At 42.1% G+C, this 27470-nt stretch overlaps 2 protein-coding genes across 2 annotated transcripts in view; both read right to left on the reverse strand.

Annotated features, from left to right (window-relative positions):
- MSH2 (mutS homolog 2) overlaps positions 1-4907 on the reverse strand; it is a 48404-nt gene extending 43497 nt beyond the window's left edge. Inside the window, exons 1-5 of the mRNA XM_005491468.4 lie at positions 4610-4907; positions 2250-2404; positions 1599-1877; positions 1147-1293; positions 2-151 (exon numbers count right to left, since the gene is read on the reverse strand). Of these exons, the coding sequence (XP_005491525.2) occupies positions 2-151; positions 1147-1293; positions 1599-1877; positions 2250-2404; positions 4610-4829 (951 nt within the window). The 5' untranslated portion in view covers positions 4830-4907. The remainder of the gene's footprint in view (position 1; positions 152-1146; positions 1294-1598; positions 1878-2249; positions 2405-4609) is intronic.
- Positions 4908-11663: 6756 nt separating this feature from the next.
- Positions 11664-18497, reverse strand: EPCAM (epithelial cell adhesion molecule). The gene is made up of 9 exons (XM_074536911.1): positions 18047-18497; positions 17615-17722; positions 16792-17032; positions 16439-16504; positions 15191-15254; positions 14726-14827; positions 14376-14573; positions 13947-13988; positions 11664-12166 (listed from the first exon to the last, which is right to left on the reverse strand). Exons 1-9 carry the CDS (start codon positions 18108-18110, stop codon positions 12125-12127), a joined length of 927 nt encoding a protein of 308 aa, XP_074393012.1. The 5' UTR covers positions 18111-18497; the 3' UTR covers positions 11664-12124.
- Between the last annotated feature and the right edge of the window lie 8973 nt (positions 18498-27470).

Consider the following 27470-nt stretch of genomic DNA (forward strand, 5'->3'; position numbering starts at 1 on the left):
CCTGGAAAAGGTTGAGGGCTTGAACAGCTGCATTGTCTAGAATCATATATTGACTTAGATCAAAGGTAGTCAGCTCAAACTGTCCAAAATTAGACTCATCTGACAGCAACTCCAAAAACTTGATAACAGCTGACAAAGACGAAACAGCAACCTGAAGTTGGTTTAAAAAAACACATTCTAGTTAGAAACACCCATGAATCCAAGAGGATTTGATAAATGCTCCTAGAAAATTACAGCTGGGGAGGACTCTGAGCCATGCCAACTCTGGCAGGGCTATGAGAGACTCATCCTGTTTGACAAGACTTCATTTCCATAGGGGCACTCTACGTCTTTCTAGGCAGGTGCAAGAACAACACATGAGCCATCTGCATAATCTGATCAACAAAATGTGAAGTTGCACACCTTGCCAGCTTCCCAAAGCTGTTATCAGGATGCTTCCAGCTCAGGAACACAAACAAGTTATACTGCACAGATCAGTGAGATATGCTGGATCATCTCAGGACATGGTTTCAGGGTTAGTTTTCAGCCAGAACAAGCATCTGCTCTGACTCACTGCACAGCACTGCTGAGTGCCAGCACAAAGGAGAGGCAGCAGCACGACTGGCTTGTTCAGCTGCAACACACTTCAAACAACTCTAATCTGTTATGAAATGACACATTAAGGGAGGATAATTGTGAACCTTACACCTGCAGTGAGCATCAGCAGTGAGGGCCATTTTCAAACTTGTTCATCTCAACAAATTGCCTCTTGTTTGCAGCTGAGAACAAACATGCAGGCACTAAATCATATACTTAAGCCGTAAGACAACACAAAAATATTATCATAAACATTACTCTGTTTTCAAATACCAATTTTCCTGTCATGCAAAATAACCAGAGTATTGTATTTCAGTCCTTAGGCTAGAGAGACTATGAACAGGAGACACCTCTTCTGCAGCCTATTTGCTTACCTATTAGTTTCTCCTTTAAAGCCATAAGTGAATGTTTTTTTCCATTTCCTCCAGGAGCCCTAGTATCCAGCTCAGACACAGACCCAAGCTGAGCAGAACTGCTGAATGCTTCAGCAAGAATGCAGAGGAGATCAGCTCACACCAGGTGCACACACCACTCCCCTTTTTAAAGAGAGGCACACTGAACACTGCTCACCTGCTTTTCCATCTCTGGCAGTGCTGCACTGTTCAGTTGCTCTTCCTTCTTTGATTTCAACAAGCGGTTGAGATCCTGAACAATATCTTTTGTTGTGAAATCTGCCTTCTTCCTGTCTGTAATCAGGATTCCTCCCCTCTGAATGACCTGTTGTTCACAAACACACACAATTACCCATTAATTTCAATATTTAAGGGACAGATGTTGACCACATAGAAGCAAACCCTGAAGTGATACTTATTTACTGCTAGGCTGCAGGGAGAGGAATAACAGACAAGATTTTAGAACTTTTGTTGATTAAAGGGCAAATAAATCAAATTTTACATGCATAAATCAAAACTTCCTTGAATTAAGATATTGGTCTTTGGTTTTTCCACAAATCAGAGCCTGGCTAAAAAAGCAGAGCTGAGCTTTTCAGAGGTTCTGTCTGTTAGCCACAGTGGTTCCCTCACCTGTCTGAGTTTCCCCATCTCCCCTGCAGTGTCTCCTCCTGGCAGCACACACTCCTTGGGGCCCAGTTGAACCAGTAGAGCTTCAAGGTTGGAGAACTGATCATTATCTGGGAACTCACAAACACTCAGTTTTCTCAGTGTAGTGTCGACATAGCCCACTCCTACCACCCTCTGTCCATCAGCAGCAGACAGCTTCACCCCCACAACCCCAATGGCTGTGGACATGTCATTGTTGGCAAAGAGAACTTCCTCAAACTGGGCAAGATTTCCTGGAGAACCCTAGTGAGAAAAAGATAAATGCTTATTAAAAGAATTGTACACACACACTTGCTTTCTTTCAAAATAACAACTGATCAAAGTTGCACAGTCCATTCATACAAAATACACAGCTATTCTGGTTTTTAACCATTTGAATTTAACACAGAGGAAAGCACTTTAGGTTTCCTTTATTTCCCAACCTAAGGCAGGCTCTTTCAGCCTTAGAGCAGTAGGAAATACAGTGATACGCATAACAGCTATATAACCAATATATAACAATCAGGCGTGACTTTTCATCATCAGTCCCTCAAAATCCCAAAACTCCAAGCAGGAAAAAGCCAAGGGGCTTTTTTCTTTCACCCCACAGCTATAAAGAAAGGTTGAAAATTGTACCTTGTAAGCTAAATACCAGTCATTTTCCTTGACAGATTTGCTCCCTGCTTTGTTCTTGTAAACTTCAACTCTGTAATGACGAACCAGAAGCAGGTCCCTCACAAAGGATTCAAAGTTCATTTTACTAAGCACAACACTCTCAAGCTTCTCAGTTCCTGCCAAAAAACAAAAAGAAAATTATGATACCCGAATTTGTAATAAAGCTAATATTCTTATTTTCTGTAATCAAAATCCCCAAGAACAGTCTTCAGAAGACAATGTCTTAACATCAAAGAAACAAAACATGTAGAATTCATGGAACAAAAATCCACAACATTGAACTGGTTAATACTAATGAAGAAAGCATACTCTCTCTCCAAATAAAAACAATGTTCAATTCCTAATTTCACTTACTAATATTTATGTAATATAGTATAATATATAATGTATAATATTCACGTTACTATATACAAAGGGATATGTTCCTCTCACTCTTCCCCTCTCACAATATCCTTGACTTGGTTTACTAATCAATATTTCACACATTTTGATTTAATGAGGATTAGAAGTCTGCTACAGTTTCTCCTGCTGTACATCTTGTCTTTCCTGAATAAGCAGCTTCTGATGACAGAAGAGACTGCCACCCTATTCACACTCACACAACACTTGTGCCAAGACACTTCTCTCTCATCATAATTTATCCAGTAAAAACAACACATCATAAAAAAAAATTAACAGTTTTCATGAAAACCCAACTTAGAAAGTGCCTAATTGACCAATTTCTTGCTTCTGCTCCTGTATGTGCAAGCAGACAATGCAGCTGAACAAATTTAATTCCATGGAGCTGCCCAGAGGAGCAACACCACTTCCACCTCCCCAAGTCCAGCAGCAGCCTACTCACAGAACAAGGTAATTCTACTGCTGAGCAAATGGGGATTGCAGGCATACATTAAAACTCCAAACATTTCATACATTTCAAATACATTAAGCTTTCTGCCAGGCTGGGAAGTGGAAATAACTCAGAATGGCATCCAGACACACTGGAGTCAGGTGAGCCACCAAATAAGCACAAGTAAAAGGGAGTATCACATCTCTATTTTAGCAGCATGCCTTAATCACATTTGAGGCTCTTCATCCCTTTCCATCAAAGATGTTAAGCAGCAAACTTCCACATCCACAGGAACTTATGGGTTTATTTTAAATAGGATTTTTTTCATTTTCTTTCCTCAAACATCTAGTAAGATTTTTTGAAACAGGTAAAAAAACCCTCATTTAACATATATTCCCTTTCCCAGTGTAGAACTGTCCCGATAAAGCACAATTTTTCTTATTTTTTCAGTTGAAACAATACAATACACTAGCAAGGGGTGGGGAGCAGCTGAAGTTCATGTGTACTTTGAAATCATCCTGAAAGCAACAAGTGCAGTTTTATGCTTTTAGTTGCATACAGTAGATAAGGCTTTACAGAGTTTAAAATTTGAGTTGGTAATCACATGATTACAAAAAAATGTAAAATAACTGCAAAATAACTTCTAAACTGAATACAACAATAACACTGATGCACGCTTCCAGTCTGGAAGACACACCAAGCTTTGGGGAAAGCTGGGGTATTTAAATGTAGGTTTTTCTTATCTGTGACCTCATCAGACACAATAAAAAGGAAAAAGCATAGGAGAATGTCACGTTTTAATGCTGTTGTTCATGCAAAAAATTTTTTTGATTCATTAAAAGAGGTTTATTTTGCAAAATCTGAGCCATAACACATATAACACAGTAACTCAATAACACAACACTGTGTTCCTCGAGATTAGGGCCAATACTAAGGTTTGTACCTTCCGAAAAGATAATTTATCTTGATGCTCTTACACCCACACCTGCAACTGCCTTACACCAAGCGATAAACAAAAAGCAGCATGGGGCGGACGGAAAAGGAAATCTCATGAAGCACACAGAAACACGTGAAAGTAAAGAATTTCACTCAGTGATTCCCGGCCTCAATTAAGCAGAGCGGACATGGCCACCTCTCAGCATCTCCCCTCCCGCATCCATGCGGGCCGGGAGGGCGGGAAGGGACCGGCAGCACCGCCCCGGCCTGAGCCCACGCCACCCCCGCAATGCCACCATGACCCGAGCTTGGGACACCTGCAGGCCTCGGCCTTGGCAAGGGGCACCGCCCGCCAGGGCTCCCGGGGCTGCCAGGGGGTTCCAGGCACTACCGGAGCACCCAGGGGCCACCACCACCACCGCCCCCTCCCTCCGCTCCCCCGGCCCCCGAGGCCGGCCGCAGCCAGGCCTGGTGCAGGCGGGCCCCCTGCCGCTGTCCGTCCGTCCGTCCGTCCCTCAGAGCCCACTGCCGGGGCTCCCCGCACGCCCGCACCCACCCGGTGCCCCCGCCAGCTGCCGGATGACGGCGCGGGTGCGGAAGAGGTCGCGGGCGGCCAGCCGCGCGTCCGCGCCGTGCGCCGTGTAGTAGTCGCCGCGCTCGAAGAAGCGCACGGTGGTGTCGGGCTTCTCGGGCAGCGAGAGCACGGCGCGCACGAAGCCCGCCTCGGCCCCCGCGCCCTCGGGCCACACGGCCTCCCGCGGCGGCTCCACCGCCATCTTGTGCCGGTACAGCTGCTGCTGCCGCCGCGGCCTCCCGCCAAGTACGCCGCGCGCGCGCCGGCCCGCCAGCAGAGGCGCCCAATCGCTGCGCTGTCCGCGCCTGGCGTCACGCCCGCTCCCCCCAATCGCTGCGGGGTCCGCTACGCGCGTCACGCCCGCCCCGCTGAGGAGCGGCCCGCGTGGCGGGAGCGCGCAGGCGCGGCCAGCCCGCCGCGCCGACGCTGCCATGGCAACGCCGGAGCCGCCTGGCCGGGGATACGCTCTCCTTCATCTCGGAATTACAGAATTGTGAAGAGCACATGGCTCTTCCCAGATGCTTACTCTATGTGTTTTGTTGTATTGATTAGTAGTGCTGTATTAACATTTTAATAGTACGGTAACTGTGGTTTTGTAGTTAAAAGGTAAATTTGTAGTTAAAATAGGACCTATGTATCTGGGATATTTTTTTAATAAAGGAATGAGGTTACTCGCACCGAGATAGCAGCCCCAGGACACCTGAATCTTTCAGAGAAAGATAATTCATTGCCCTCTTATCAGAAGAAACAAACTTCTTCCGGCCTCGCTCAGTCTTGAAGACGCCGTCAGGATTAAGAGGGAGAAGCTGACACTGACCAGACAGAATCCTGTGTTTGAATGGAATTTTTACATAATGTATGATAATAAAATGGTTATGAAAATAGCAATATAATTAAAATAATAATAATTTGGACAATGAGGGTTAGGACAATATGAGACAATAGAAACAGAGTTACTGACGTCTGGGCACCTTTTGCTGGGCAAAATAAGCCCGAAAAAGGACACACTTAACAAAGGACTAACCCTCAAAAGCAACAGCCTGTTGCATATTCATACACCTCATACATGGTGCATAAATTCCATTCAAACACAGGATTCTCTCTGATCAGTGTCAGCTTCTTCCTCTAAATCCTGACGGCGTCGTTCTACCTGAGCAAGACAGGAAGAAGCTCATTTCTCCTCATAATGGAGCAATAAATTCTCTTTCTCTGAAAGATTTAGGTGTCCTGTGGCTGCTATCTCAGTGCGAGTCCTTTCTTTAGAAATAAAAAAGTATCCTACATAGCATAGTTTATATTTTAACATTTTGCTATAACCTAAAACTATATTTAACACACTACTTAAGAGAATTAATACAGCTTCACTTTCTAACACAACACATATAATATTCATTTTAATATTTGCGAAAAGCCAATCATAAAATACGCATTTTTCATACCCTCCTCATCCTCCCTTGCTCTGCAGGCTCCACCTGCAGCGAGCCCCACCCAAAGCGGCCGCTGCTGCCCCGAGCGGTGCCCGCAGCCCGGGAGCAGCATCCGTGCTGTGGCATCCCATCCCTAGCACAGAACACCCCAGAACCCTGTTATGGATGGATAATGAGATGATTGGCTCTCTCAATTTAAAAAAAAAAATCTATTGAATGAATATTAAGAAAACTTTTAGTGATGTATAGTTATGTTGTTGTAGTTTAGATGTCCTCTGTTCTCCCCGCAGTTCTGTTTTCCCCCCGTCTTGTTGTCATCAGACAGCCTGAGTTGTCTGGGACAGGTAAAAAGAAGGCTGCACACGTGTGCCTTGCATGGGACAGTTGGGAATGGAAAATGTGAAAAACGCCAATCACTTGTTTTTAAAATTTTTAAAGTTTAATACTAATAAAATGGTTATAAAAATAGCGATACAATTAGAGTAATAATAGTTTGGACAATTTGGAATAGGACAATATGAGACAACAGAAACAAAGAGTTAGGGACGTCCGGATACCTTTTTCTGGGCAGCACAAACCCAAAAAAGGACACACGTTAACAGAGTATTAACCCTTAAAAACAATAGCCTATTGAATATTCATGCATCTCATACATGATGCATAAATTCCATTCAAACACAGGATTCTGTCTGGTCATCGTCAGTTTCTTCCTCTGAATCCTGACGCGCCTTCATGGCTGAGTGAGGCAGGAAGAAGTTCATTTCTTCTGATAATGAAGCAATAAATTCTCTTTCTCTGAAAGATTTAGGTGTCCTGTGGGTGCTATCTCACTGCGAGTCCTTTCTTCAGAACAAAAAAGTATCCTACATAGCATAGTTTCTATTTTAACATTTTGTTATAACCTAAAAGTATATTTAACACACTACTTAAGAGAATTAATACAGCATTACTTTCTAACACAACACATATAATATTCATTTTAATATTTGCAAAAAGCCAATCACAAAATATGCATTTTCACAGAAAAGATTGATGCTTAGGGAGTGCGGCATGGCAACACCTGACCTCCAATCAAGTTACAAGAAAGAAATCTCCACTAATAAATGGCAAAGAAGAATTGACTGGCAGACTTTGGGAGGGGCCAGGGCTGGCTGATGCAACCCCCAGGGGTGTAAAAGACTGAGCATCCTTCTTTAAGATGAACTAGCTATGTGTATGCACGAGCAGCACTGCAGCTTTTTCCTTGTGTAGTCCCCTTTGTTGTATTTTTGTTAAGGTTTAATAAACCTTTTTAAATTTTCAAAATTTGAAATTGTGACAATTTTAAACTTTGTCTCTCACAACCCATCACCTCCCCCTGGAGCCCCTGCCTGTTTCTGTGTGCTGTTGTTCTTCCCGGGCAGCTCCACACAGCTCAGCTCTGAGCTGGGACCTTTTATTTCCCTGTGCTGCACCAGAACACTCCCTGCTTTTCCCCTTGCCTGTCAGCAGCAACAGGAATGAGATATCTGTAATTGTTATGCCCATGGCAGGTGGAAAACTGCTGCTAATCTAGACCTGAATTAATTTTTTTGCCTTTGTAGCCATGATCTTTCATGAAAAATCCTTTTGCTAGAATTTTTCTCCTGAGAAGCTGGAGGCCTCAGGAACAAAATGTAAACATTGATTATCTGCTGCTGTGGAATGCAACAGGTGCATCTGTGATTGGTCTCATGTGCTTGTTTCTAATTAATGGCCAATCACAGCCCAGCTGGCTTGGACTTTTTGGTCAGTCACATTTTATTATCATTCCATTCTTTTCCTTTGCTTGCAAGCCTTCTGATGAAATCCTTTCTTCTATTCTTTTAGAATAGTTTTAATATATTATTTTCTTTTAATATAATATATATATAAAAGAAAATAATATATCAGCCTTCTGAAACATGGAGTCAGATTCTCATCTCTTGCCTTGTCCTGGGACCCCTGTGAACACCACCGCAAACCTTCTTGGGCGTAAATAGCATATACAGGAAAGTTACAATGGGTTTTCAGTTAGGAAAATGGATGTCCTTTAACCATTTTACAGGGGGAAAAAAAAAGAGAAAATATACATTCTTTTTCACCAGTGGTTGATTGGTATAAGCTGTGATCAGTGGCAGCTCTAATGCCTTTGAGCTGGTGGGGATGTCACCAGAAAATCTGGTATCAGACTGATGTGTATCTGTGTGTGCACAGGTGTTGTGCAGCAGACATTTAACACTAACAGGATAAGAATATTTAGATAACATAAGTTTGAAAACAGAAAATATGGCTGTTGCCTTGTAGAGAACCTTTTAACTTTCTTCTGTTTACTTTTTTCACTCAGATTTGGCACAGCCATTCTCTACTTGGCAGGCAAGTGTGAATTCTGCAGTGTGTTTCGAGGATAGTAGAGGAAAAAAAATCACTTATATGTGTGAGGTTTTCACATACTCTAAACTGGTCAGCATTTCCTCCACCATCACAGACCATCTCCTTTTTGTGCATGTCTGCCCTTGCATGTCCCTGCTAAGACAAGGATTTTAACAAAATTCATAAAAATCTCTGGGGTTGGCATCAACAATTCCCACACACAGGGCACCCCTGCAGTGAGCCTGACTGCCTGCATGCCCTGGGATGGACCTGGACCAGACTGCAGCCTCTCCTGGGAGCTGCTAGAATTCCCTGACCAGCACTTGTAAAGCTGGAGCAGCACAGCTGCTAGCATTTTCAGTTCCCTAGAATATTCTTCTGGCCATTTCATGTCATCCAAAGTCACTGTGTTCTGGTGATCAAAGTCCAGCAGGTGAGGATATAAATAAACATGGTTCACAAACAGTGTTTTTTCTCTTACCAAACTACTCTGGAAGTTCAGGAGGGTAATGGGTACAGTCAACAGACCCCACACATGCAACACTGACCTTTCATTTTCTAGCTGTGGAAATTGTGCTTTGGCATTACTCAGGTCTTAGAATAAAGTTATATAGACTTTATTGGTCATGCTTTTTCAAATATATTATTAGCATACCCTCTTCTAAAAAGTCTGTCATTGTCTTTACATAAACATATATTTAATTTTACTCTGCAGTAATAATAATAATACATATTTGCTAATGTAATAATTCATAAGGAAGTAATAGATTTGCCCTTGCCTATACAAACACTATTTTCCTGTGTTGTACACAGGCACTAAGATATGTATTATTACTAGGGTTTCTTGCAGTTTGTGTCTACCCCTCTCTGTAACAAAAACCCCCTCATTTATCCAGTCTTAATACACCTTCAATCTGCCCTTCACATGCTTTCTCAAAATTGGCATTATGTGAAAAGAGAGGAAACGTGGTATCTCAGCTTTTTGTAGAGCTTTAGATTTTAAAAATATGCTCCTTCACGTAAGGAAGTTAATGAATAAGGCAGATGGAAGTATCAGAATATTTACCTAGTTAAAAATTTATGCAGAGACTACTAGTCCTTTATTAAGTTCTATTTGTCTGTTTCTTTTACAAGAAACACTCTTTTTAACTTTGCTGAATGCTTTCCAATAGTATTAAAAGCAGTATTCCAGTATCAAAATTGAGATAATTTAATATTTTGCTATTTAATACCATATTAGTTTTCAGTAGCAATCATTTTTTGCCATACTGCTCTATATATGAGAAGAACTATCACATGCATATGTGGAAAGTTGGCACAATCTGATAATGGCTTTTTTTTTTCTTTGAATTTCATCACATTAGTCTCCTTTTGGTATAAAAATCTATAAAATACAATACCAGGATACCAATACACTAATTTCTGAGGTATTTTCCCCCTCATCATTTTCTATTTTCCTATAAATACACGCTTTTATGTGGCTGGAAAAGTGCAGTGTTTAGTAAGCAGAAAAATACAAAAGTCAATAAAACTATTTAGAACAGGAAACTAATGAAAAAACTATCACTGATCATCACTTTGAGAGCTGAGCAGCACCATGTTTGTACAACAGTATGAGTTTAGAAACTGTGCATTTGTTTCAGTTGTGGATTTAGTTAAAACTCTGGGGTTTTTTAAAGAATTTCTGTAAACTTTCTGGTTTTCTAATCCCTTGGCTATTTTCAGGCAAATGTGACAGCACTAAGCTTCATGCCTGACACAAAAAGCTCCACTAAGTAAAAAAAAAAAAAGAAAATCTATCTGAATGCCTCCCTGCAGTGTGGGAAAAGCAGGGAGAAGATGATGTTCAAACAAACCAACTGGGACAAGGTCCAGGCCACAGACCAGCCTGTCCAGTCAAGTCTGCACACGTGCAGCTCCAGCCCAAGCACAGCACACAACACCTCCTGCCATCCCACAGGCCAGAAAAAAACCTGGTGAGAAATGGGGAGGGAGGGAGAAGGACACAGAACAATGGCATTAGAATACTGGGGAGAAGAAAGAAATGATGAGGATACCATATTGCAGACATTTGAGGAAGTAGAGATGGAGACTGAAGCATTGGGGAAGACAGAAATACACACAGCTCACCACAAGAACAACTTACTGAAAACTTGGCTTTATTTGATTAACAGCTTACAGAATTGTACAAAATTCATCACACCTCAGCAGATTGCCTGCACACCTGGGGAGAAAGGGAATGCTACAGATCAGCAGAGGGAGAGCCTGCCCTGCAGAAATTATCACTGATAAAGCTGCATGAAAAGGCTGCAAAACATTCCAGTAAATTCCCTACTTTGGGATTTTTGGGCAATCTCCACCACAGCAATGCATGCATGTGAGGTACCACCCTGTTGGGAGGCAGAGGGGGACACTGGTGAGCTGTGACAGTGGAGGTGACACCAGCACAGTTCAGCAAGATCCCTGTGGTATCCAGCAGGCACACTCATGGGGCATGCTTCACATTTCATTTCAGAATACCCTCCCAGGAGCTTATCCTACTTTTCCTGTTTTAGCCAGGGTGGGTCAAAACACCACATTAGTAACAAGGTTTGTCATTCAGCTCCTTATCTTGAATCTCATTATTTCTTTGGCAACAGGAGTTACAGCATTTCCTTTATAAATCAGATTTGCTGGAGGGATTGCTAGCCAACATCCCTGGCACAGGTTACTGACAGCCAGAGCAGGCTCTCCTGTCCTGGGAGGCTCAGAGCCCATGGAAATCTGGGCCACAGCTACGGCAGAGAACAGGAATAACAGCAGAAACAGCTCCTTGCTGTGCTGCAGCTTTGCCACAGACAAAATCACAGTAAATGGGGTAAAAACTGCTCTCACCATCAGATGCCAGGCCTGCCCACCCCCAACCCTGCACCAGACATGTCCTAGGGTAGAGGCTTATTTTAAATACCTACATAGCATTGGGAAGATCAGTCTGTGAATTCCTGAAATGACTGCATCCTCAGCCTGCTGATTTTTTATACAACAATCTGTGTATTATCATTTCACTCTTGTTGCATACTTTTCACAGCTTTAAGAAAAAATATCATGCTATTGAGATACTAGATGGCCAATAAAAACTGCTAATTGGAGTTCTAGAATATTTTCAACTATGCTGAGGTTCCTGCTTTAAGGAATCAAACAACAAATTTGTAAGCATGATAATTTAGCAGATTATCATTTCACCATGGAAGAAGTAGAAGCCTGTTTCAAAGTTTTATTAATTCAAGTCATAAAAAAGTTACAGCAACTTCAAATATGTACAAACTGTCATAAAAAGGTTGTGTTCAGTTACACAGGAGACAGTCTCATTACAACATGGCTACAAAATCATTACTTTCAATAAAACTCCCACAAGGGTAAAATAACCATTTAGGCATGTATGCTCCAAAACCCTAGTAACAGCAGTTGTCAACTCGTTTCATCATCATAAAAAAAATAAAATCAGGGAGAAAGAGTTAAGTTTTACTTGAGCAAGATGGGGCATTTAACTCTCAACAAATAGTAAAAGTAGTTGAATGGTTACCAGTCTTGGCTGTTAAAGAGTTTTAACAATCATTAAGTGAGCACAATTGCCTCCCTTTCAGGAGGAAATTAAGATTCATGCCTCCAATGTTTTTGTTGTCTTCTTTCTTGTAATCTGGTTTGCCTTCAGTTGATTTAGTTAAGCATTCAGCCCTCTATGCATTTCGTTCATTTCCTTCACCTGGAGGGGAGGAGGCAGAGGAGACATCAATATCTGTGCTGTTTCTAAACTTTAAGACTTAGTAAGTGATTGGGACTTCACAGCCCGGATTTTCACTAGCAAATGGATTTGATGCAACACTAACAGAACCAACTGTGACAAGCCCATGGGAGGGAAAAAAAAAGGAGAGAAAAAAAAAGGAGAGAAAAAAAAAGGAGAGAAAAAAAAAGGAGAGAAAAAAAAAGGAGAGAAAAAAAAAGGAGAGAAAAAAAAAGGAGAGAAAAAAAAAGGAGAGAAAAAAAAAGGAGAGAAAAAAAAAGGAGAGAAAAAAAAAGGAGAGAAAAAAAAAGGAGAGAAAAAAAAGGAGAGAAAAAAAAGGAGAGAAAAAAAAAGGAGAGAAAAAAAAGGAGAGAAAAAAAAGGAGAGAAAAAAAAAGGAGAGAAAAAAAAGGAGAGAAAAAAGAGAAAAAGAGAAAAAGAGAAAAAGAAAAAAAGAAAAAAAAGAAAAAAAAGAAAAAAAAGAAAAAAAAGAAAAAAAGAAAAAAAGAAAAAAAGAAAAAAAGAAAAAAAGAAAAAAAGAAAAAAAGAAAAAAAGAAAAAATAGAGAAAACAAAAGGAGAAAAAAAAGAAGGAAAAAAAAGAAGGAAAAAAAAGAAGGAAAAAAAAAAGAAGGAAAAAAAAAAGAAGGAAAAAAAAAAAGAAGGAAAAAAAAAAAGAAGGAAAAAAAAGAAGGAAAAAAAAAGAAGGAAAAAAAAAGAAGGAAAAAAAAGAAGGAAAAAAAAAGAAGGAAAAAAAAGAAGGAAAAAAAAGAAGGAAAAAAAAAGAAGGAAAAAAAAGAAGGAAAAAAAAGAAGGAAAAAAAAGAAGGAAAAAAAAGAAGGAAAAAAAAGAAGGAAAAAAAAGAAGGAAAAAAAAGAAGGAAAAAAAAGAAGGAAAAAAAAGAAGGAAAAAAAAGAAGGAAAAAAAAGAAGGAAAAAAAAGAAGGAAAAAAAAGAAGGAAAAAAAAGAAGGAAAAAAAAGAAGGAAAAAAAAGAAGGAAAAAAAAGAAGGAAAAAAAAGAAGGAAAAAAAAGAAGGAAAAAAAAGAAGGAAAAAAAAGAAGGAAAAAAAAGAAGGAAAAAAAAGAAGGAAAAAAAAGAAGGAAAAAAAAGAAGGAAAAAAAAGAAGGAAAAAAAAGAAGGAAAAAAAAGAAGGAAAAAAAAGAAGGAAAAAAAAAAAGAAGAAAAAAAAAAGAAGGAAAAAAAAAGAAGGAAAAAAAAAGAAGGAAAAAAAAAGAAGGAAAAAAAAAGAAGGAAAAAAAAAGAAGGAAAAAAAAGGAAAAAGCACTACTTAGGGCACATGCAGGAAGCAGGCAATACTGTTTAGCTGCTACAACATTGTTTGGATTCCTACACAAAAGGCTCCACACCTGGGTGAAGCACCATTTGCTATTCCATTGGGAAGCAGCTTCTCAATGGGAACTGAGAGATCCATGCAAATACCTCAGTAAAGGCCTTGTCACAGAACAAGACTATCAGCACTTCCTGTGGATTGCACAGCCCTTTGCTATACAAATGTAAAATAGAACTTGCAGAAAAAACGAACCCCACCCCCTGAGCCCTGGGAAAAGCAATCACCAGCTGCCTTTGAAACTAGTGCAGAACTACACAGAGGTGAAAACTAGCTGCAGAATTTGAATACTTTCAGTCTCCTTCAACACACCTGAGGCACCCAAAGCCAGTTTTTAACCTAAAACAAACTTTAAAGTTTCTGGATTGTGGTCAAGCTCCTTCCCACACATACATCAGGAACAGAAATTAATTACCTCAGCTTTCACGTACTTCCCTTTCCTCCTCCTTGTCAGGACCTGTAACAGAAGGATGCAATATTTTTTAAGTCTTGATATACAAGTAACTTTCTCTGGTTTTGGCTTGAAAAGCACAAACTCCGAGCTGCCTGTTCCCTATCCTTCCAATGTCAGGTAGGAACAAAGGAGGTTGTTTGTCACTCTCAACTACTTTAAACCAGGAAGAACTTTGTTCACCTCTGTGAACTGTTCCCAGTACTTGTTTTCCGGGTGACACCCTTCAGCTGTAACCTGAAACAGTGACAGTGCGCCCATCACCAGTTTCCCACCTCCCACGACTGAAAGAACAGGCCAATTTACAAAGGAAAACTTTCCATCAGAACCCAAACACGTGTGCTGTTACTTCCCAAATTGTCACCAGCACCATTCTGCTTTGCTGGAGCTTACCAGGACAACAATTGCAGCCACTATTGCTACCAGTACCACCACAATGACAGCAATGACGCCGGGAGTCAGGGACTTCATGGAGAACTCAGGTGCTATTTCATCAACGTAGTAGACCACTGTCTTCTCAAGCTTCACTGGCTCGTTGTCAATGCTGACATTTATCCCAGCATCATTATGAAAGATGGACTGACCTTTCACCTAAAGCAGATAGGAAAATAGAGCCTTGCTCATTCACATTGCAGTAAGGCATTTATCTCATCACAGGAATAATTCACCTGGCTTTAGCCAGCACACACGAGTGCAGTGCAAGACACAAACCCAGCCTCTAGTTTGACCCACGACACACTTACATCTTTCTCAAAGTAGTAGGCCACATCAGCTATATCCACATCTCCAGCTAATTTTTGTGAGGCGTTTTGCTTCAAATCAATAGTAATTAAAGGGTTTTCGTACTGGAAAAAAAAAAATAATGTGGTATTAAGAAAGAGGTACTTTAAATCCAGCTATTGAATAATCACCAAAACATTATGATCCAGTTTGTGAACTTGCATCCTGGATAAAGTCTATGGTTCTTGAACTCAAGCTAACTGTTTACAGTAGGATTCAAATTCCATTTCTAGTGAAGCAAAGAAGTTATCTACAGACTGAGGAGAGCAGTGTCACTTCTCAGCATTTCTGTTCAGATACAGCCATTGGCTACTGCTCGCCATTTTGAGAGCTTCTACTAGAACTCATGCTGTATTGCATCAGTCAAACACGAGTTTTTAAAACAAAATGAAGTTCTGATACTTTGCTAAGCTCTCTGTGCCCCTTACCAGAACATTGGCTATGTAGCGGCCATCCAGTTGGTAACGACTGGTGATGGTGTCTGTGAAAAACCTGCAAGGACACCAAAGCCATGGCTGTAAAACCAGCATTTTTTCACATATATCATCTGACAAGTAGAGAAGACTGGTGCAATTGTTTTCTCCTGCAGTCTCTGTGGTGGGTGGAGCTCAGCTAGCACCTAAACCCTCACCTCGTCTTTCACTCACTTCTCCCTAGCAGGATCGGGAAAAGAATCAGAAGGGCGAGAGGAAGGAAAAAAAAAAAGCAAAAACCAAAATAACCCTCATCGTTTAAAATAAAGACAGTCTGGGAAGTGAAAGGGCTGGGTGGGGGAAATACAAAACCTCAAGTGATGTGAAAGCAATCAGTCATCACTGACAGATCAACGTCCAGCCAACCTGTGCGCAGTTGCCACTTGGGAAAAGACTTTCCCCCGGATTTATTGCTGAACGTGGCATCATACAATATAGGCTATATAGGTTCAGTCAATTCAGGTCAGGCTGTCCCCCTCCCAGCCTCCTGCCCATCCCCACCCTACTCACTGGGGCAGCAGAGTGAGAGCCTGAGAAGGCCCTGGCATTATCTAAGTGCTGTTCAGCAGCAGCTAAAGCACTGGTGAATTCATCAACACCATTTTCGTCTAAAACACAGCACCACATCAACTGCTACCAACAAAATTATCTCTACCCCAACCAAACCCAGAGCGCTCTCTTCATGCTAGAGTTCAATAACTCCCAACAGTGAAGATGCACTTACTGTAAAATAAACATCTCTGTCAGACAAAAGAGCTTTACAGTTTGAAAAGCTCAGAAGAAGAGCTAGAGGGCAGCAGCTTTTGATTTGGAAAGGAGGCGATCCAATAGCTACAAGTGGGGTTTTAACAAAAAAAAAAAAAAAAAGGCTAAACTCTCTTTTTCCTCATGCTGCTTCTATGTAGTCATTCTGCCATTTTTGTCAGTTTACTTCCTGATCAGTTTCACCCACTACCTTCCATTTCTTTTAGTATATTGATTTGAGGGGGGAAAAAACTAGCGATCCATTTTAAACTGAAGGGAATCTCTTTAGCAGTTACTTTGTTTCCAATACAAATTAAAGCAATTCTGTGAAGAATCTGCAGCTTGCTTCTAAAACGTCTTACAAACGTCCGTCACTGCTTATAGCAACTATTTAGAAATACACTAGATATCTACTGGGACATAGATACACTAACATGACATTTTACTATCATCACTTACTTCTTTAAAGATTCAGCGTTCAGAGGAGCATTTCTCTCAGCATGTCTCATTTCAATGATGATCCACCTGAAGTACAATGAATATTCTTGAAGCACATGCATATAAAACACAACAAAAAAAACCAAAAAACTAACCCCAGGCTAAAAAACCAGAACAATGAGACAAAACCAAGGCAAGCAAAGTCTCTTCCAAACCCATTCAACATCTCCTTGTTTCTGAAGTAAAAACACCCCAGCCAAATAACCAGGTGTCGATTGCTCCATCTTCATTCATCCCCAGTGCATCATTCACACAAGGCAGAGCCTCACACAGGAATGTTTTCGTGTCACAGCACACCCTGTTGAAAGACTTACATCGTTCTGACTAATTGATTGCACTTCAAGTCTGCATCGTGTTTGTCAGTTCTCCTAACTCCAGCCGTGTTCACACACCAACAGGTGGTTCCATTGCACTGCTTCGCCTTGAAAGCGCCACTGTTTTCACACTCGGGATCGTAGAGACCATCGGTATCTTCAAACGCATCTTTTGGCTTCTCACGACGACCCGACTTGGAGCCCATCACTTCTGCTTTCATCAGCAGGCATTTCGAAGTCACTAAAAACAGCCAGAAAGTCGCGTTATGCATCGGCAGAGCACGCATGTCCAAAGCAGAGCTCCGAGTCCGCACAAACACCGGGTTACACCAGCGGCAACCAGATCCGAAGCCATTACACGGCAGAGCAGATGGCTGATACGTAGGTGGGGTATAAAATCAATACAACTGGGCTATGGCAGCCTCTCAAGGCAAAGGCCAACAAGCCCAGCCTTGGGATTTACAGTTTCCATTCCTCACAGCTGAGCTTGAACCCAGAGTGGGTCTTGTCACAAGGCTCTGTCCCCTCTAGATTTGTAGGAAAAGTGAGGATATGCGCTTGTGAGGAAGCTAAACGCTCATCTTCAATAAGTTCTTGCCACTGGAGAACAAATATTGAGGAGGAGGCGTGAGCCTACATGAGTACAAGCAGAGAAACCCTGATCGCTTCTCTTCCAACACCAGTTGACCTGGGAGACCAGGAAGAACAACTCCTCCCTTGCCTCCATTGTTTGCTGGGAGCTCAGCGGTCATTCCCACAAATTCCCCGGCGCTCCGCGGGCTCGCTTCCATGCCCCCCCACCCTGCCGTGCCCCTTTACTCACGCGTGGAGCAGTCCACGGTGGCTCCGGAGCCGATGGCTTGGCAGATACACCGGCCGCTGCTGTCCGTCCGGCAGTCGGTGACGCGCTTGTTCTTCTCGCACACACACGCTGCGAGGGAAGCGCGGCCATGAGGGGCACCGCGGCCGTGAGGGGCACCGCCATGCCACGGCAGGACAAAGTGGCCCCGGGCGGGCCGGGCGTGGCGTGCCCGCTCCCCCGCGTCCCCCCGGCCTCCCTCCCTCCCCGAGTGCCGGGGCTCCCCTCGGGGCGCGGACAAAGGGGCGCTATCGGGGCCGGGCGCTCCTGCCCGCTACGGGGGAATGGTGTCGCCTTCGGGGCACAGGGCCTGAAGGGGTCCCGGAGCGGGGATGGGTTCCGGGATGGGGAGGGGGTCCCGGGGCGCGGAGAGGACGGGCGGGTGCGGGCACTCACAGCTCTGGGCGGCGGTGGAGGCAAGGCAAAGCAGCAGCAGCGCAGCCCCGCAGAGCAGCTTCATGGCTGGAGCGGGCGGCGGGCAGGCCGGGAAGGTGCTGGGGGCCGCGGGCAGAGCGGGAGCGGTGTGTGCGCGGAGCGGCGGCGGAGCGCTGTGAGCCGCCCGACAGGTTCCGCAGGTGCTGGTGCTGGCTGCGCCGCGCCCTCCCGGCTCCGGTTACACCTGGGAGGACGCGCGGGGGGAGCGGCGGCGGCAACAGCTCCTCCCCCGGGCCCGCCGGGCGCGCTCTTAAACCACCGCCGCCCCCTCCTCCTGCCGCACCTGGGCGAAACTGGATGGGCAGGGCGGGGCCCGCTCCCGGCCTCAGCAGCGCCTCTCCTGCGGGAGCCACGGGGGAGCGGCCGTGCCCGCTCCGCAGCCGCGCTGTGAAACCACCCCGCCTGGGCGGAGGGTGGCGGCGAGCTGGGGGACAGCGGCCCCGCCGCCCAGGGGAAAGTGTTACTCATCCCGGGAGCTCCCGGGCGTGTTTGTCCTGTGACACACGGGCAGGGAGCGGAGCCCTCCCAGCTCGGGGCTTCCCGCGCCCGCCGCTGACCTTCGGAGCCTCGGGGCGGGCCCCGGGTCTCTGCCCTGGCCCGGTGGCCCCGGGCTCTTCCTTCGGGGGTGTTTCCACTCCCCGCTCGGCGAGCTGAGAGCAGACATAAAGGGGCAGGGAATGCTCGCAGGGATTGCTCGCACTTTAAAGTGAGCTTTGTTCGCATCCAGGGGCCGTGTGAAATACTCCGTGCTTGACATAAATTCTGATAATTCTTCAGTAAATTAAAAAGCTTATTTTATTATTATCATTATAAAAATGCTTATCTATATAGAATAAATACTTTCGTAAGGTTCTTCACTGATCACACGTTTAGTTTTTATTTTCGGTTTTGGTTCCTTTCTGGAATACGTAGTAGATTTGCTCTATTTGCTCATGGTTGCTCTGAAGATTCGCTCCTGGTACTGCAATATCCTTATTTCCTCGCTCGGGGAAAAGCAGTCCTGGGCGCTTTGTCTCTGAGCAGCGCAGCTTTGTGGGAACCCACAAAATGGGAGGTAGTGCCAGAGCCTGGCCAGGTTGCCGAGGAGGAAGCACAGAAAAGCCGGCTGCAGGCTTTAAAAGTGTAAAAGTAACGTCAAAATGGAAGAAAAAAGATAAGTATGGTACACTGGAAATGCCTTGTGAACCTTGAGTTTATTTATTCAGTTAAAATATGCTTAGATCTTTCTAAAAGGTAGCTATATTAGCACCCTAGAAAAACAAGTTCTTTTGGTACAGGATAAAACCAGAATGACATCCTGCCCAAAGACTTGAAGCTTCCTCCTACCAGTTCACTGTACGACAAAAATGTGTTTCTGCTTTTGCATGTGGAGACGTCAGTAAGTGAAACTGTTTGAAAACTTTGTGAGACTGAAGTGAAACTGCCAGTGAGCTATCTTGGTGGTTTTGTCTCTCTGTGCAGCTGTGTTTGTGTTGTACCTGGTTTTGTGTGATGTTTTCATCTCCAGTGCCCTGCTGCTGTCTCAAATGGGTCCAAGAGTATGGTTTTGCTCTTTGCATTTGCTCCTAGTGTAGCCCAAATCAGAGTTTTGCAGCATTTGTCTTGATTCTTTCTGTGGTTTCTGATTGATGATAAGTATATTCTTCTGATACACTTGGCAAAGACTCAAAAGGAAAGCTTGGCCTAGCAATATGAAAACTTGGCAAGACTAAAGTCTCAGATATGAACTTCTTGTATGGCTTTCATCAAGTGATGGCATTTTTCAGAAAGATGAGTAGGATCAATAAGCTCAGAAATGCCTGCCTTACTAAAAACCTCTTACTCCATATTAAAGTACTGTTTTTGTCAAGATGAGAAAAGCTGTCTTGTCATTATGGAATTGTCAAGCTGACCTACGTAAGCCTTGATAAAAGGGACCAATAAACTTTATGATAGGCTTTTGCCTTTATTTAATTTATTTATTTTTTTAATATGTAAATGTTGAGGAACAGAACGGGCTGGGTACAGCTAGTTCCCTTTCTTCTCCTGATCCTTGTTCTGTGCCTAGTTTTACAAATCTAAGCAGTTTTGAAATCTTGGAGTGACTACTACTGAAAGTTGCCCTGCTTCTTTCTCCAAGCACCTTCCAATACCACATAGGCATTTTTTAATCAGAAAATAGCTACAACCTTTAGTATCTAGGGGCTGAATGGTCTTAGGGGATTTGTGTGGACTAGAGCCTCTCACAGTGTGTTTTGGCACTGTTATGTTGTGACATGTAGCAAAATGTGAGCACCTGTAGAAAGTGCTTTGATAACTCTGCTACAAACATAGAGGCATCATGCAGATTTTTGTAGGATAACATTTAATTTGGCTCCAGTTTGCAGGGGCTGATACTTGCTACTTTGTGGTCTTGCCAGATTTCCAGATGTGAAGAAATGATTTTTTAAATGTTGCTCAGTACTTTTGAAGGAGAGTTTCTCTACATGAGGTCACTCACCAGCAAGGAAATAGAAATGAAGGACCACTCACAACAGAATTCATTTTACCCTTTTCCCAGGTTATTTTGAGGGCATCTTCTCAATAGAATCAAAGCCACTGGAGCAGACATGAGGCTAAGCAGGTACAAGGGCCTGAGTGTTGAAGTTTATTACACAGGTACCTTGGTGTCTGGGGGGTTGGGAGGCAGTGTCATTTTTGTACCTTTTGTGGTGCTTTTACCTCTTTGTGCTGAAATACGTGACCACGTTCAATGGCTATTCTATATTAGCTTTCCTCAGCACACAGCTCTAAAGGTAAGCCATGCATATTGGTTATAAACAGGATCATTTTATCAACTGTTGGAGATACCTCCTCTTATCAAATAGCTGACTGCTGATTAGGCAGTGCAGTGTAGGCTCATTGTGGTTTTCTCTTACTAAAGCATAATTACAGCTCAGACAAATTATAATTTAAATGCTACAAGCACTTTACTGGCTCTACTTTATAGCAAAAAGAAAAATGTTTTGGTCACTAAACTCTACATACACAAAGTGTGCAAGCTTACATTAGGAAAACTCAAGTGATCTGTATTTTTCTACTTTTGCTCTGTAATTTACATTGGATCCTGATCTGTTTGGAAAATGAAGTATTAATTCACTAAAATGCTCAAGAGGCATTGACTCCAGGGGGAGATTTTCTATTGACTTCAGTGAATTTGGAATCAGATCCAGGGAAATAAATCCAGCTCTTTCTGAAGCCAGTAAGAATTAATGTGATACTGGGCTATGAGGTGAGGTAATTTCCAGGTCTTCACTAGAAATTAGGTAAGTGGGGTCTCTGAAACTCCCCAGGCACAGAAAAGCGACAGAATCTCCTTTCAGGGAAAGTCGAAAGGATGTGTGAGTCACTCCCGAGGCATCAGGAAACATGCAAGGTGGGGCTGTGACATGCACTGTGATCAGCAGATCGCAGAGATGAGTGGCCACAGCGTGATCAATGCCACTGGGGTGTTTGGCAATCCGGTCTGAGATTCTTCAGAGGCTGCAAACCTGATTGGTTTTGGGTGTACCCTCCCAAAGATAACCAGAGTCTCATCCCTAGAAAACAGGCCATGTAGGACACCAAATTGGGAAGCACAGTCTCATTAGTCTTTTTCTAACAAAATTAATGGCTTTTGAAAATTCATGACTTTTAACTGGTTACGGCTGGCAAAGGTAGAAACAACCAGAAACACTGATGCTCAAAAGTGCCAACAGGTATTTTGGACAGCCAGACATTGCTATATATGTCATTATATTACAGACTTGCTTAGGAACTTTTTATTAGGACAGCTTCAGAATGTTTGCATTCGACATTTTTTTTGTCAGACTTCGTCATCTGCATAGAATGAAACCTTGAAAGAACTGTAGGAAGAGGACAATATTGAGAAATCATGTACAATACCTTATGCATTGTGTGTTTTTCTGAAGATTCCATGTTGTTATAAATTGACACATGCTGCTGCTCAAAGGACTGTAATAAACCTGCTGCTTCTATTGCTATTTTACTTTTCCTGCCTGTTTGAAAACCACTAGTAAACAGGTAAGCCTTGTTACACTGCTTTGTATAATGAGAACATTTGGAGTCCTGGAGAACTTAAATGTCTTGTGCATATGGAGGTGGTCAAGTATAGAGCCAAGAAAAATAAAATTAAAAAAAAAAGCAGTCATGCCTTTCTGTTAGACTGTTAAACTACTTCCAAACACTGTAAAAAAAAAAAAAAAAGGAAAAACCAAACCAAAACAAAAAACCCAAAACAAACAAACAAACAAACAAAAAAAAAACCAGAAAAAAAAGGAAGCTATTTTACATGTTTGGGTCTTTTTGGCCTGTTTCTAGATCATGACTTATTTTTTTAATAATAACACAGTGTTTGTGCATTTTGACAAGACTGTCATGCACACTGAAGATGGAAATAAGTTCAGAGGCAGTGGCAACCCTGACAAAGCTGTCCTTAACCCCACAGCTTGGGTCTCTACAAGGTTAGAGACCTTAGAAGGTAAGAGTAGCTGCTAAGAGGTACAGGGCTGTTGGTTCAGAGGTTCACAAAACTAGACAGGGTGTAGCCACAGGAGAGAAATGCTCATGCAATTAATGTATGTTCTATTTGTGTCTTTGAGGATTATAGAAACCAACATGTCTGATACGTTGTGGCATCCTCACCTCTCTGCCAGGGCTTAGTCTTCACTGCAGAGGGTGGGGTCAGTAACAGGTTTGTTGCCCTCATCTTTAGTACCTGAAAATGCATTTCCATGGCTCTAATACTGACAGCATTTCAGAACATCTTTTGTCAGCATTCGAAACTGCTTAAAATAAGCAGCATTAGGGGTAAAAATTGTAATAACTCCTCACCCAGACTACTGCACAGCAGCAAGGCAAACCTTCTAATTTCATACTGTGCCAAATCCCTCAAGTTTGTGGTGTTTGGAAAGGGCTTAGGGGGGAACAGAAGATCACAAGTTGTAGTAAAAGAAGCTCTTTTTACATTAAAATTATTACGGTTTGATATCTAAGATACTTTATTTTTTTCCCTCTGTGAAAGAAGATAGAGATGAAACTTTGCCAAAACACTTGTTGAAAACTGAGATGGTCCCAAGCAGTTTTTACCATGCTTTGTTGCGTGACAACGTCTGTGGGCAGTAGGCAGAACTGAAGCAGATGTTTGCACAGAGAGTTGTCCTGTCCCTCAGGATGGTGTTATCAGAAGGCACACTGAGTTCTGCTGCCATAAAACCTGCCTGCCATTGAATTTGCTTGGCTGGGCTTGTGCAGGCTGCCATGGGGTAGCGAGGGCATGGACTTAGAGTTTGTCAGGTAACCCCCAGTAAGAGCCCACAGACTGTGCCTGGCAGGGAGCTGAAGCCATGCACTCCTCAATGGAAACAGGGTCACAGCCTGCACACAGCAGGCAGTTTCCAGGGAGCAGTTAACATGCTGTAAATCCCCACCCACTCTTGCCTCACTCTAATTTGTGTGCACAGTCATACCCCAAGCAAAGGTGAATAAATACACCCATGAGCTGGGCAGAAAATCTCATCCCACAAGCACCAACACAATGGAGAGCAGAGAGTGGGGCTCAAAGAGCTGGGCATGCCATTGGTGTTTTGCTTTTTTTGTTCCTCACTGAAATAAATTGCTTTTGTGTTGTGACTACTTTCACAGTTCGTGAGTTTCCCTTATTTTTTTCCAGTTAGCAAAAGCTGTTACCAAAGTTCATTTGTTTCTCTGTGCACTTTAATTTACAGCCCTTGTACTAGTCACTTTATTGCTTCAAGCTCGGAGTGAGGGAACTTTTACAACCTGTGATTACTGAACTTGGTGAAACAAGAAAGCTTTTTGACCTGTTGTGGAGTAATTATAGACCCTATTGCTACTTGGGAGGGGCATTCAATGTTTAACAAACGGTGGCAATTCTAATTTAACTATGTGGAGCCTGGACCATTGGGGAGGGAGGTAAAAAAGCAAATCCTGGACTTTTTCCAGGTCACATTTTAACTTGTCTGGTTTTAGTCTCTAAAGGGCTGTCCTTGAAGTTCTGCCTTCCCACTACTGAACTTGATGCTGTTCCTTTCCTAGCAGCGCAAGAGCATGGGAGCCAAATTGTTTTCCTAGGAAAACAATTTCCTCTTGCTTCAAAAACTACAGTTACACTTCTTTTGATTAATCCTTTCATGGAGTGAGTCTTCTGAATGCCATGCCACGCAAATACAGCTCTTGACAACTGAAAAATTGTCCTGTCTTAATCACCACTATTGTTTCATATTATAAGGTTATGGGCAAAGATTCAATTGTGTTCAACAGTATAAAAACAAAGAATAAATAGATACTGTGTTTGAAAGAGTTCGTGACCTATGTGACCAGTAAACTTTGAAACTGGAAAGCAAGATGAGAAAGATTAGATGAAATTTACACATTTTGCACAGTTATAGAATCATAAGCCAGCCAGCTAAACCTTTGAACGTTCCCACCTATTCTTTAGCCATTCAAACAGCTATTATTTAGGAAACCTGCCTTCAGGAAAAGGATTAGGATCTTATTTTGAAAGCACCAATGTTTTTCTACTTTTGATGTCCGTAGATAATAACATAAGATATATTTCCTGGATAATGGGTTCCTTGGATGCTTTGTAGTTTAGTGTATTAATGTGTACCTAAATATTACATCAGCAAGGCAAAGCATTTTTGTTAATTTCCAGATGGAAAGAAACACTTTTTAGCTGACACCATTTTAGGAAAAAGATTTCTTAAGTAAAATTCTTGAAACTTTCTCAGTCCAGCAACCTTTTCAGCTGGGAGATTTTCGAAGTCTGGTGTTTGTTAGTTGTTTCTGGGAGGAAAGAGGAATAAAGGAAGAGGTGGAAAGTTCCCATTTTGCAGTTAGGCAACCCAGCCCCTCTGCGCATGCACACGGGCAGTGCCCTGGGCACAGCTGCACACACCTGCTCCTGGCTCCTGCACCTGTCTCCATGTGCTCCTGGCTCCTGCACCTGCCTCTCAGGAAGCCTCCTGCTCCTGGCAGCTGGAACAAACGGCTCCAGGGCCATGGAGGTAGAGAGGAGTCCTGTGTATTAAGGCTCTTTGCACAATTGTGCATGAAGAAACGGCGTGGGTAACAAATATAGCCATGGTTATTAAATACTTGCAAATCCAAAATGCAATCTTCAGTGGCTAAAAAAGACTTAGAATGTGGTGGATGATGTCAGAAGGTTCAGAAACATCTAAAGGAAAACACTGCAGGTCATCTCCTTTCCCTGTAATCTAAAATATGCATGGCTAGTTTTGAGTTACTGATGTTGAGAGGTATCATTCATCTTTTGTGACATGGTGGTGAAGACCTAATATAGTCTCTATAATCTACTTAGTTTTACAGAGAAATTGGAACTTTTCAGGTAAGACTACTTTCATTTACAACCAGCATACAGATGCCAATCCTTAAATATAAATCTTAAAGGCTTCCCCCGTCTACTTGGAATTAGTTAAGTTCTTACAGGATGTATCAGTCTATTTACAGTAGGAATGAACAAGTTCAAACTTATGTCCCTGGAGATTTATGGAGATTTGCAGCTTGGCTGTTTTGCAGTATGCAGGAGCAGCATGTTTAAACATGCACTGTATTTGCTGGCAGCCTCCACTTTCCTTTACCACTTGCTCTGTTAGCCTAGTCACTGCTCTCCTTGTGCACTGCATAATTTCCAAATAATTTTTTCCTTAGAGCTGCTCTTGAATTTCTCAGTAGCTGAGAACAACTACAGCTGTTTTGGGACTTCAATATTAGACAACAATGTTGTATGCTCAGATGTTCTTTTCTAGTAAACAAACAGGAAACAATTTTCCTGCCCATTCATCCATCAGTGACATATACTTAAGTGGCACTGAGCTATTTTTAATTTTAATCATATTGTAATTTTGTCAAAAACTAGGATTTAACTGCAAGGTACCTTTCCAGTATCCTTGCTTACTTGCTCCAGTAGCAAACTGGTAAAATGTGCTCAGTCTGTTATGCTTAGTCCTGGTTCAGGCACCTTGATTTGCCCTAAAAATTTGTTTCTCACAACTCATCTGAATCCTTCCTTTCTCTTCCCACATATGAAACAGGTTTCTGGTGTCAGATGTGGGTTCAGGTGGTTCATCTGTTCCTCTTTACTTTAATCCTGTCACTTGCTACACCCTTTACTCTGAAAGAATGAACCTCATGTCCAAAATTTGCTTTTTAGATGTGTGTTTCAGTTTCACAATGGGTCTTTAGGACTGGACCTCTCAATCCATGAGCATTTCCTATAGAATGTGTTTGACTGAGAGGCCAGGCAGGTTTCACCAGCAGGATCAGCAGTCATCTCTACAGCAAAGAGAGGTTTTTCTCTTATTTCACACTCTGAAGGAAGTAGGAAAAGTCTCTAACTGAAAAATACATATTTTATTTGGGATAATGATCTTTATTTGGGATAATTATCTTTATTTACAAGAATTAATGGTGGTTCTTCATGATCTTGTTTGAAAATAAATACCAGGTGTTTTACCTGTATCATCTTTCTTAGGCAAAAAAAAAAAAAAAGTTCACCGAAATGGATATCAGAGGCCAAAGACATCTCAAAAATATCAAAATCTGAAAAAAAGTATCTGTATCCTAAATGTAATTTATAAAAATACTATCCCTGTGTTTTTCCTCAGTGATGCTTCCTGATCTATCTGTAAACAACTCATTCACTGAAAAAATTTTAAGTCCTTTCTTTCATTTAAAGGAATCAAACTGCTCAGCAGCTGCCTTTTTGGACCAAATTCTGAATAGTTATATAACAACTATATATCTCATAATGGAATTTCAGTGTATAATTCCAATCTTTTTTTTCAGTGTATATATCAAATTTTTATTCAGTGTGTATATTATTTTTTTTGTTTGATATATTTTTATATATCAAATTATTGTTTTTTTCAGAAATAAGATTTTGTAAGAATCCCAGGTCTTTCAAGCCCAGGTCTTAGTAATTTTAGTTATAGAAATATTATGTAAAATAAAACAAAATATACACATATTTATATAAAATTATTTATAAATTCATATAGAAATAAAAATAAAAATATAAAGATATATAAAAATTGGTATATATTAAAAATGTAATTTCAAACTGTGATTACAGTTTGAAATGATGAATTTCATAATGAAATGAAGATGAAGAGTGGCTAAACTGATTTAATGACACCAACAGGAAGGGTTAGGAAAGAAGTACAGCATGAAACTCCGTGTAACAAAAGCTGCATTGTCTCGGTTCAAATCGCTGGTGGTGAAACAGCGCTCCCTGATGTCCAACAAGCGGCTTGGAAGTCCAGAAGCTCCATCCATTCTTCCCGATGGATGAATTGTTCAACATCCTTCTGAAAACTGTAGTAAA

This window comes from Zonotrichia albicollis, chromosome 3 (assembly GCF_047830755.1).
Source record: "Zonotrichia albicollis isolate bZonAlb1 chromosome 3, bZonAlb1.hap1, whole genome shotgun sequence".
Classification (NCBI taxonomy): Eukaryota; Metazoa; Chordata; class Aves; order Passeriformes; family Passerellidae; genus Zonotrichia; species Zonotrichia albicollis.